An 11,295-nucleotide genomic window follows, 5' to 3' on the forward strand; every position below is an offset into this window, starting at 1 on the left:
GTTATGCTAGTATTATTCAATTTATCGTTCTTATCATGTTTATGGATTTTCTAATGATAATTGAGTTCTTATTTCAAGTTGAGATTAATATTATGGAACCAGGTATTGAAGTAAGGTGTGTACTTGTTATTTTGTCTCCCTGTTGTTATCTATGCATTGCATTATGGTAAGGGAGAGTGTTAATGCACGAAGGGTAATGTCGTGCCATATTGTGAGTGTTAATGTACGAAGGGGTGATGTCGTGCCATATTGTGAGTGTTAATGCACGAAGGGTGATGACGTGCCATATTGTGAGTGTCAATGCACGAAGGGTGATACCATGCCATGATATGAAAGTAAAAGCACGAAGGGTGATGCCGTGCCATGATATGAGAGTAAAATCACGAAGGGTGATGTCGTGTCGTTTCTATTAATTTTATGGTGAGATTGAGAATAAAAGCACGAAGGGTGATGCCGTGCATTTTTTCTTACTGTATTCACTATTTCTGTTGATTCATGGTATATTGACTGCTCCGGTGATCATTCTGTTGTAGTTCGTTATCTTGTATTCCCCTCAGTATGTTCCCCTCCCGATATTTCCTGTTTAGTTCTTCATTTTTGTTATTTGTATATACACTGTTGAATTGTACAGGTTGAATTGTAGGTGCCTTACCTTAGCCTCGTCACTACTTCGTTGAGGTTAGGCTCGACACTTACTAGTACATGGGGTCGGTTGTACTGATACTGCACTCTGCACTTTCTATGCAGATTTTGATATCGGCTCTGGTTGATCGAGATTTTGCTATTGGCCCACTGTCCGGAGACTCAAGGTAGATCTATCGGCGTCCACAGACCTTGAAGTCCCCGTCTATCATTTCTGTTCTATTGTTTCTTTTATTCAGACAGTTGTATTTCTTTCAGACTATTACTTGTAGTAAATTCTAGAATGTTCATGAATTGTGACTCCAGATCCGGGTGGTAGTAATTAATACAGTTTTACGATATTCCGCACATATTATTTTTCATTTGAGTTAATTATTGTTATTTACTGAATCGAAATAAGGAAATGGTTTAATGATTCTCTAACGTTGGCTTGCCTGGTAAGTGAAATGTTAGGCGCCATCACGGTCCCGTCGGTGAGAAATTTTGGGTCTGACACTTTGTATAATAGGAGGAGCAGAAAGCCGATTTCTTTTGATATATAGTGTCAATTGCAGCAATTGCATGTTCACAGGGTATCTCATTTAGCTGAAATTCAGAACAAACACATGTTCTCTTGTCTAGATTAACAATAAATTCCATACCCCCTTCTTTGACTTTGAATTTGAGTCGATCAATGGGAAATACTCTAAATGTAAAAGCTGGTTTAATTCAATGTTGCTTCTGCCCAGTTTGATATTTCACGAAAAATTCCTTCTGTTGTTGTCCTTTTTTCATAGAACCAGATTTTTATTTTTTCTTGTATGAAATCCATAATTGTTAAAAGTGGCAATTCTCTCGCACGTCTCAAAACATTATTCATTGACTCAATAATATTTGTTGTTAGCATATCATATTGTTGTGTTGGACAATGTGAACGAGCCCATCTTCCTAGTGGTTCCTCCATTAAGTAGTCGAATGTTTTCTTATCAACAACAGTTATTTGGGAGATAAAGTCATCAAATTCTGATTGATTGTATACTCTTGCAACACTTTGAAACAGGTTTATTACAGTGTTTCTCACTCTTCTATGCTTTAGATTATTCTCTGAATGATATATGCAAATACCATGGTAACACTCAGGGAAAACTTTTGCAATGGCCTTGTGTCGATCTGATAAAAACATTAAATCTTTACGAATGCCAATTGCTTTTCTTAATTCTCTAAAGTACCATTCGTATAGCTCGTTATTCTCTGAATCCACTACCCCAAATGCTATAGGGAAAATCTGGTTATTTGCATCCTTTGTAACTGCCAATAATAGAACACCTCTATATTTATTTTTTTAGAAATGTTCCATCAATAGCAATAAGTGGTCTACAATACTTCCACCCAGAAATTGACGCCCCATACATAAAAAACATGTAAAGAAATCCGTTACATTGAAAAGTAAATAGAATTTAGTTTTGTGGTATGACAAGCTGAATACTAATGGATATTTGCAGATGTGTGTTTCTACTATGAATTAAACATAGTAGCAGAATAATAGGCTTGAGATTTTGTATATTTTGCATATGAAACCAGTATATTATAGAGGTAATTTTGAAAGTTTTAATACTGTAAAATCTATATTTTTTATATCAAAATGCAGTATTATATTTAATATTAATGTAGAGTTTGTTGTGTCATTTGCAGTATTCACTAATGAACTGAAAAATAATGATGACAAAAAACAAACGAAATACTAAAATTTTACAAGTTTTGTTTTTACTTGTTTTTTGCATCTCTCTTAATATTAGCATATGATCCTGAATTTTTTTGTTCCATCATATAAAAATACGATGGCAGCTACTCATAATTTTCTTTTGTTGTTCTTCTTAATAAAGATATCCCTTTTTGAATAGCAAGCTATGCTTTTCCATAGCCAATATCTATTTCATGTGCTCTTTTCATTTCTGAAATGATAAACTTAGGCTTTACTTCAGTAGCTATGTCTCTTAAGTTGTCAATCATGTAATCTCTTATCACATTTGAAGTCACTTGTCTTTGATGTGACTTTCTAATGTCAATCGAGCATTCATGTGTTCTCTGAAATTTAACTATTTTAAAAAGTGTTGATTCCTTAATTCTTGAACCTCGAACAGTCCAACCACACTTTTTATCACTACATATCAAAGAGTATCTTGTATTACTTGTTCTTTCAACATAGAACTCAAAGTGCTCCTTTATTGCTGCTAAGCAAAAATATCTAATCATAGCATTTTTGTCTTGAAAAACATACCCTAGTTTTACATCATCCAATGATGCATTTTCCTTTATTATTATTGATGGGGATTCTTTTGCTTTTCCTTTTGCTTTCCTTTTTCTCCCTTCAATTGTGTGTAGTGTTTTAAAGTGTTGATCTTTCACAGGAATTACACTCTCATTTTTCATTGTAATTTCAAAAATCGGCATGTCTTGCTCTTCTGGTATTTCAAAAATCAGCATGACTTGATCTTCTGAAACATATGTGGTTCCCTTCAATAATTGTTGATTGTCAATCTCCGTTATTGCATTACCTTCTTGTTGTTGATCTCTAGTAAAAATTTCAGAAAGTATTTCTGATATATCAACAACAAATTTGCAGCCTTTCTAGTATGGACCGTTTCTTAAGAGCATCATACAGGAAGTAAGTTCTTCATCTTTTGTTACATGTATTCCCTTGCCAGTACCTAGGTTGATATTAAATCATATTGTTGCTTCAAACTTGTTCCTGTCGAACTCTATAACTACAAAAATCTTATTAATGAATTCGTCAAATGAAGTCCCATCATTTATAAGCACAAGCTTCGTTTTATGATCTAAATACTTGTAATTTGGTGTCCATTTTTCATCGAAAACAATAATCAAAAAATTTGTATGCATCCTACATTTAATGTACACAAATAATTAGATATTAGTATCCTGTATTTTATTCAAGAAATAGGAAATAATTTTCACATATGTAATCATAAAAGTTTAGCATTTTATTCGGGATATTAGGGGAACCTTAAAAGCATAGATGTGTTTTTCTTATTTGAATCACATATACTTCCAGTATAATTTGCTGGAAGTTTCTGAGTTTTAGATATTAATTAAGAAAAGTCAAGCTTATTATACCTGTGTTTTGTTCTGCACCATTTTATGCAGTATTTTTTATGATTTTTGAATCAAAGATATCTCCAGTACTATATGTTGCAGAGTTTGTAGTTTTCACATATGTAATCATAAAAGTTTAGTATTTTATTCAGGACATTAGGGGAACCTTAAAAACTTAGATGTGTTCTTCTTATTTGAATCACAGATACTTCCAGTATAATCTGCTGGAAAATTCTGAGTTTTAGATATTAATTAAGAAAAGTCCAGCATATTATACTGGCGTTTTGTTCTGCACCATTTTATGTATTATTTTTTCTGGTTTTATAATCACAAAAGTCTAGCATTTTATTCAGGTCATTACAAACTTAGATGTGTTCTTCTGCTTTAAACGACAGATACTTCCAGTATAATACGTTGAAATTTTATGAGTTTTACATATCAATTCAGAAAGCTCCAACCTATTATACTGGTGTTTTGTTTTGGTTTTGAATCAAAGATACCTATAGTACTATATGCTGCAGAGTTTGTAGTTTTCACATATATAATCATAAAAATTTAGCATTTTATTCGGGACATTAGGGGAATCTTAAAAACTTAGATGTGTTCTTCTTATTTGAATCATAGATACTTCCAGTATAATCTGCTGGAAGTTTCTGAGTTTTAGATATTAATTAAGAAAAGTCAAGCTTATTATACTTGTGTTATGTTCTGCACCATTTTACAATATTTTTTCTGGTTTATCAATCAAAGATACCTCCAGTACTATATGCTGCAGAGTTTGTAATTTTCACATAAGTAATCATAAAAGTTTAGCATTTTATTCAGGACATTAGGGTAACCTTAAAAACCCAGATGTGTTCTTCTGGTTTGAATCACAGATACTTCCAGTATAATCTGCTGGAAGATTCTGAGTTTTAGATATTAATTAAGAAAAGTCCAGCATATTATACTGACGTTTTGTTCTTCACCATTTTATGTACTATTTTTTCTGGTTTTGTAATCACAAAAGTCCAGGATTTTATTCAAGTCATTACAAACTTAGATGTGTTCTTCTACTTTAAACGATAGATACTTCCAGTATAATACGTTGGAATTTTATGAGTTTTACATATCAATTCAGAAAGCTCCAACCTATTATACTGGTGTTTTGTTCTGGTTTTGAATCAAAGATACCTCCAGTACTATATGTTGCAGAGTTTGTAGTTTCCACATATTTAATCATAAAAATTTAGCATTTTATTCGGGACATTAGGGGAACCTTAAAAACTTAGATGTGTTCTTCTTATTTGAATCACAGATACTTTCAGTATAATCTGCTGGAAATTTCTGAGTTTTAGATATTAATTAAGAAAAGTCCAGCATATTATACTGGCGTTGTGTTCTGCACCAGTTTATGCAGTATTTTTTCTGGTTTTGAATCAAAGATACCTCCAGTACTATATGCTGCAGAGTTTGTAGTTTTCACATATGTAATCATAAAAGTTTAGCATTTTATTCAGGACATTAGGGGAACCATAAAAACTTAGATGTGTTCTTCTGGTTTGAATCACAGATACTTCCAGTATAATATGCTGGAAGTTTCTGAGTTTTAGATAAATTAAGAAACGTCCAGCATATTATACTGGCGTTTTGTTCTGCACCATTTTATGCATTATTTTTTCTGGTTTTGAATCAAAGATACCTTCAGTACTATATGATGCAGAGTTTGTAGTTTTCAATTATGTAATAATAAAAGTTTAGCATTTTATTCAGGACATTAGGGGAACCTTAAAAACTTATACCTATTCTTCTGGTTTGAATCACAGATACTTCCAGTATAATCTGCTGGAAGTATCTGAGTTTTACATATTAATTAAGACAAGTCCAGCATTTTATACTGGTGTTGTGTTCTATACCATTTTATGCATAATTGTTTGTAGTAGTTTGAATCAATGATACCTCCAATACTATATGCTGGAGAGTCTGTAGTTTTGACATATCTAACGACAAAATTCCATCTTTTTATTCAGGATAGTAGGTGAATCTTAAACATTTAGATATATTCTTGGTGTTTGTAAGTTTAGAATCACACATACTCTCCATGTAATATTCTGGAAGTTTGTAAGTTTGTAAGTTTAATATATATATCCGTATAATATTTTGGAAGTTTGTAAGTTTAATATATCTATCAGAAAGGTCCAGTATATTATACTGGATGTTTTGTTCTGCAATTAATTCATCTGCCATCAGTTTAACTGTGTGTGTTTTAATGAACTAAACATTTTCGGTGTTTAGTGACAGAATAAAGTACTTGAAATTAAATTACATTTATATATTATACAATTAAGCACAGAATAAACGTTTTTTATATAAATTTATAACAATAAATAACAATGCAGATATTATTAGTTACGATCTAAATTACAAACGAGAAGAATCATAGATTAACGCATTGTGAAGAATAAGAAGATCAAACCAGAAAATTCGAAGAATCAGAAGAACAATTGTGAGAGCTTACTTCAATCTATAGATTGATGCCGCAAGATTCTGCTGAAACAGAGTATGAGGTCTTGTCGCGTAAATTATATAAATAGAGTAGGGGTATTTTAGTCAACAAATTGTTCTTGTGCTAATTTAGTGGCTAAATATAGTTGACTTTTGATTATGTGGCTAAATTTGATTGACCAGGCGAAAAAATGGCTATTTTTAAATTTTTCGCAAAAAAAAAAAAAAAAAAAAATCCAAACTCAACATACAAATTGAGCTGTGATAAAAGTTCAATATCCTGCAACACCATTCAAAATTTTCCAAGCATTTTATGCATAGGAAGGTATGCCATATACGGTCACCAAAACGAAAGAAAAGAATGCACGTCACATTTATTAGAAAGATGAGATAAGCAATAACCTCACAATTGAATTCCATCGAGATATAACTTATGTTCCTCGCATATTGTAACAATGGTAAAAGAACAATTTAAGGAGCAAGCTGGCCAGCAGGATAGTCGAAACAGTGTCTTCACATAATACAGCAGTTCTGTTGCGACTCGAGCATCTCTGGTGATCTGCAAAACCAGAGTACAGACTGCTCAATCACAATTCACAGCTGAAGATACTACTAAACATCAAAACAGTTACAGGGTTCCATTTTCAAGCGGAAACAAAAAACATCATCTATCAGACTAATGATTAAAATATGTCTTTTCTATTAGACAGACGAATAACTAAGAAGGCTCAATATTTTAGACAGATCTCATTAGATTGGTAAAGATTCAAAAATCACCGTAACAATGGTTTAGAGAATGAGAAATTCCCCATCTGACATATGCCATCAATTTGTTCTTCCTATTTTATTACTAAGCATAGGATGCAGCAGTATGTTCTTGAGCCAGCCGCTTTTGCTTTGGTAGCTGGGATGGTTGTCAGATCTCAGACAGGGCAGGATCTGGAGATAATTTAAACAACTTACTCGTTCTTTATAGGAGAAGGGAAAGACGAACAGTGACGGAGGAAGAGTAAAAGCTCACTTTCCATAAAGGCTAAAGCAAATCTGCAAGCTTTCATATTTTACATGAAATTATTATGTACTATAACATTCCATTAACATTCTAGTCGCCAATTGCAACCACTGTCAAACCATTGCAATACTGTTTCTCTGGTCTGTATTATTTTCATTGATTTGGCATGTTGAATTGAGTTCTTTTTTTCTTTTTGGGCGAGTTGGAACACTGAAAATGGTTCTACCAGTTGCGCAGAAAGCAGGAGACCAGGATCAGTTTGCAGGAGCTGTTCCATTAAGTCAAAAGTTTGATCCAAAGATGTGGAACTTTCAGACCTTGATAGGATACTATCATACACACAGTAGACACATAAGCAGCGCTTTACCCCAAAATCACAGTAGACACATAATCAGTGCTTTACCCCAAATCTAGAATAGGCAAGATACTAGCATGCTTTTAGTCCATCAACCAAAAACTTTAGGGAAATATGTATAGGCCAAGAACTGTAAAGGACCTACTATCTCCAGGTAAAAAAAGGAAAAGACGACATTACAATTCCAGGCTATAACTACTACTGATTCAAAATGCAGGCAACTAAATTTGAAGGAAATTCTGAAGATACTAGAGCACTTACAGTTGTCCAAGAGTTGATATATCAAAGTCTGGAGCAAGCTCATGCACTATATCATTTGGTGGTTGGCCACATTCTTGCATTTTCTGCATAAGCTCGACAATTTTGTTGAAGTTGCTTGGCTCAGTTTCATAGACTTTGTTTAGATCTCTTATAAGTTCATACTGGTGTCTATAACGTTCATATTCTTCACTGCTTAACTTGGATTTATTGTCTTCCAACCACTTTGGATATCTTTCTCCAATTTCTCTCATAGGTTCATAAAGAATTTCCTTTGAAAGAAGCTGTTGCATCATGGTCTCTACGATAGACTCCATGTCCTAGCAATTACTCGATCAAAATAGTTATGAATCCGCTCCAAACAAGTGAGAAGAAACTATTTATAAGAAAAGATATACATTAGAGAGTATATGGGGGTGCCTTCATGCACATTATGGATGATTGGAGAAATGGGATAGAATACTATCGAAGGAATTGAAAATTTTAGGAGCTATTTACTACTCCATTTTATTTGTATTTTTCAGTGCAAAAAAGATATCTCTTTATGTATTAGATAGTTCGAAGGACTTTTTAGAGGCTTAGTGTAATAGTCATGTTGTATTATTGAGGTACCATCGTGGTGCAATTGATAAAAATGATTTTGACTTATTAAGCGAAAAGGAGAATACAAAAGAGAATTAAGGCAACAGGAATTGCTTTTAACTATAGGTAACCAAAACATGAAATGCAAATCCAGGCTGTGAACAGCTTTCAGGGATGATAGACATAGAAATCCATCTCGAGCCAATCATGCAGTTTCCTGAACATATAAACACATTAATCCACACTTGCACATGTAACAAGAAGTTAACTCTATCTCGACTCGAAGTCCAGTAGTGAGTAGTTATTGAGTGTCTTCTATTTTCTCATCCAAATCATTCAAATGTCTCAGCACTTTGCTCTTAACAGTCCAATATGTCCTTAATTCCTTATTTGATTCATGAATGTACTTCCATTGCATTATTAAATAGGAAGGAAGCAAGAAGATGAAATGCAGCATCCACCCAAAACTGAAGGTTAATAGTCAAAGTTCAAACAGCTTCCTTATCAGGAAAAGAAAGATAGTCAAAACAGCGATTGATTGAAGTAGTAGCATAGAGATCAATGGCGAAATCCAAAATCCTAAGCAGAGAATTCTACAGTAGAGGAAACAGGACCTAAGAATGTAAAAGGCATTGAAAGGGTCACATTTTGGATAGATTCCTCTAATGAGTCTTTAGAAGGGTGGCAGTCCTTTACTTTTAGAGTAATTGGTCAAGGCCAAACAATATAATGAAATTCAGTCCTTGGAACAAAAAAATTCATTCAGCTTCCTTAGTCACGAGATCTACATGTGCAATTAGATCCTATTTATACAGCATGTATATCGATTGAAACATACTAAACATGCCAACAGAACACAAGACTGCAACAATTTTGAAAATCTGCAGGGCGATTAAAATCATCAGAAGGCATTGAGATGTTACATCAATTCATTACCAAAAGTCCTCCATGCATAAACGCAATCATTTAGCTGAAAATGTTAATTATATCTATAAATGAAGCAAAATGGTTTCTCTGACTATATCAATACAGTAACATCCTCACTAGTCATTCCTCACCACACCCCTTCCCTTCCCCAAATTTCCAGTATGTAAGAGAACAAAATCTATCAGCCGTCTTGCAAATTTCATGAAAAAAACTTCACATTCAATTATGAAGCTTCACAAAGAAACATATATTTTGCAGTTTCAACATTTCACTAATCACTGTTTGATAAAAAGAATCAGAAGTGAAAAAACAATGACGTTAACATTCAAGAAACTTAAGAAAAATATACCTGAGAACCAGCAAGCTCCTCAAATTGCTTGGCCCACTCCTCCATCATTGGATCACTTCCAAAGCTCTCTACACCAGGTCTCGGCCCAGCCACTGATTCTAATCCTTTAACAGCCTCTCTAGTCTGCTCTCTAAGCTTTTCAAGAGCTTCAGAGACATGTGAGTCCTTAGAAGCCTTTTGCTTCCCCTTCTTCTTAGCTTTCAAATCAGGCAACGACATCCCAAGCCCTTGAACCTCACTAGCCATACAAGAACTCTCTTTCTTGTCTCCATCCCCATTTCTACATTCAACATCAACCCTTTTTAATCACAGCTCAAAATTCAAACCCCATTAACTTAAAACCGAAGTAAAGATTTTTTTTTTCCGTTGGAGAAGACTAAATAAACTTCTTATATATCCTGCCCCCTGTTTATCACAGCTCAAAATTCAAACCCCATTAGCTTAAAACCAAAGAAAAGATTTAATTTCTTTTTTTTTTGGGGGGGGGGGGGGGGGGGGGGTGTACATTGGAAAAGACTAAATAAACGCCACAAGAGAAAGCATAACAGAAAAGACCTTTGGGAAGCAGAAGTGAGATTGAGGCTCTGAAAATCATCCAAAGCGCCTGAAAATTAACTCAAGGGGTCAGTTTCCAGTCTAATTCAATTCAATTCTGTACATGTTACAAGTATGAATTACTGAAACGGGGTAAAAGGGGAGCCACTTACTATCAAGAAGTTGGTCTAACTCATCAGAGTGGTCAGTAGCCATGGATTCCCCCTATAGTATATTCTGTTTGTGTTTTTTCTGTTAGTGTATTGCCAAATATCTTATAAAAATCCAATCTTTGTGAATGGGTGATAGATAAAAGCGAGATGGTGCAATTTATATAAAGGGTAATGTATACGCACGGTAAAGATTTTTCTTGGGAAGGTACAGTTACGTGTTTTGGCGGAAAACCCGACAAAAATACACTAGGGTTTTGCGCATCCCGAGGTCATCTAATTGCCACATGTTATAAAAATAATTATATTGTGGATGTTCATTTATTACTCCGCTATAAATAATATTCCTGAATAAAATTATTCATTTAGTACTCTGTTGAAGTTTATCTACAAGTAGCTAATGCAGGCAGGTTATAAGCAGCTCAATGAAATGATTTGCAGCAGCTTCTTATTAAACAGGCAGGTTGCAAGCAGCTCATGTAGACAGCTTACAAGCAGCTAAAGAAAAGTCTTGCAGCTGCTTCCTGAAAAGCCTCGCAGTTGCTTCCTTTCTTCTATAAATAGAGGAGTTTTCAGTTCATTATGTACATAAGTTTGAAAGTTGAATAAAATATCAATCTCCCTCTATACTTATCTTCAGTTTATTTCTTTTATAGTCTTTATTTTACAACACGTTATCAGCACGAGACTCTGCCATCTCGAGAAAATACTTTGAAAGTATCAGAGGTACGAACTTTTTTTTTCTAAATAATGTCAAATCTTTCTAAACTTGAGTTTGTAGCCCTGGATATATCGGGCAAAAGTTACATGTCTTGGGTGCTTGATACCGAAATTCATCTTGATGCGATGGGTCTGGCAGACACCATCAAAGATAAAAATCAGGCATCAA

At 33.8% G+C, this 11,295-nt stretch overlaps 1 protein-coding gene across 1 annotated transcript; it reads right to left on the reverse strand.

Annotated features, from left to right (window-relative positions):
* Positions 1-6,570: 6,570 nt before the first annotated feature.
* LOC104094258 (peroxisome biogenesis protein 19-2-like) lies at positions 6,571-10,619 on the reverse strand. Its single transcript, XM_070177688.1, has 5 exons — positions 10,410-10,619; positions 10,258-10,306; positions 9,703-9,982; positions 7,848-8,164; positions 6,571-6,778 (listed from the first exon to the last, which is right to left on the reverse strand). The coding sequence occupies exons 1-5, from the start codon at positions 10,450-10,452 to the stop codon at positions 6,733-6,735; spliced, it is 735 nt and encodes a 244-aa protein (XP_070033789.1). The 5' UTR covers positions 10,453-10,619; the 3' UTR covers positions 6,571-6,732.
* Between the last annotated feature and the right edge of the window lie 676 nt (positions 10,620-11,295).

Source organism: Nicotiana tomentosiformis, chromosome 6, assembly GCF_000390325.3.
Source record: "Nicotiana tomentosiformis chromosome 6, ASM39032v3, whole genome shotgun sequence".
In the NCBI taxonomy this organism is placed as follows: Eukaryota; Viridiplantae; Streptophyta; class Magnoliopsida; order Solanales; family Solanaceae; genus Nicotiana; species Nicotiana tomentosiformis.

Bases quoted from the DNA above. Each gene is read 5' to 3' on its own strand.
- LOC104094258 (XM_070177688.1), bottom strand. From the start codon at position 10,452: ATGGCTACTGACCACTCTGATGAGTTAGACCAACTTCTTGATA. The intron at 10,307-10,409 runs GTAAGTGGCTCC...GTTAATTTTCAG, and splicing joins GTTAGACCAACTTCTTGATA to GCGCTTTGGATGATTTTCAG. The intron at 8,165-9,702 runs GTATATTTTTCT...AGTAATTGCTAG, and splicing joins AGGAGCTTGCTGGTTCTCAG to GACATGGAGTCTATCGTAGA.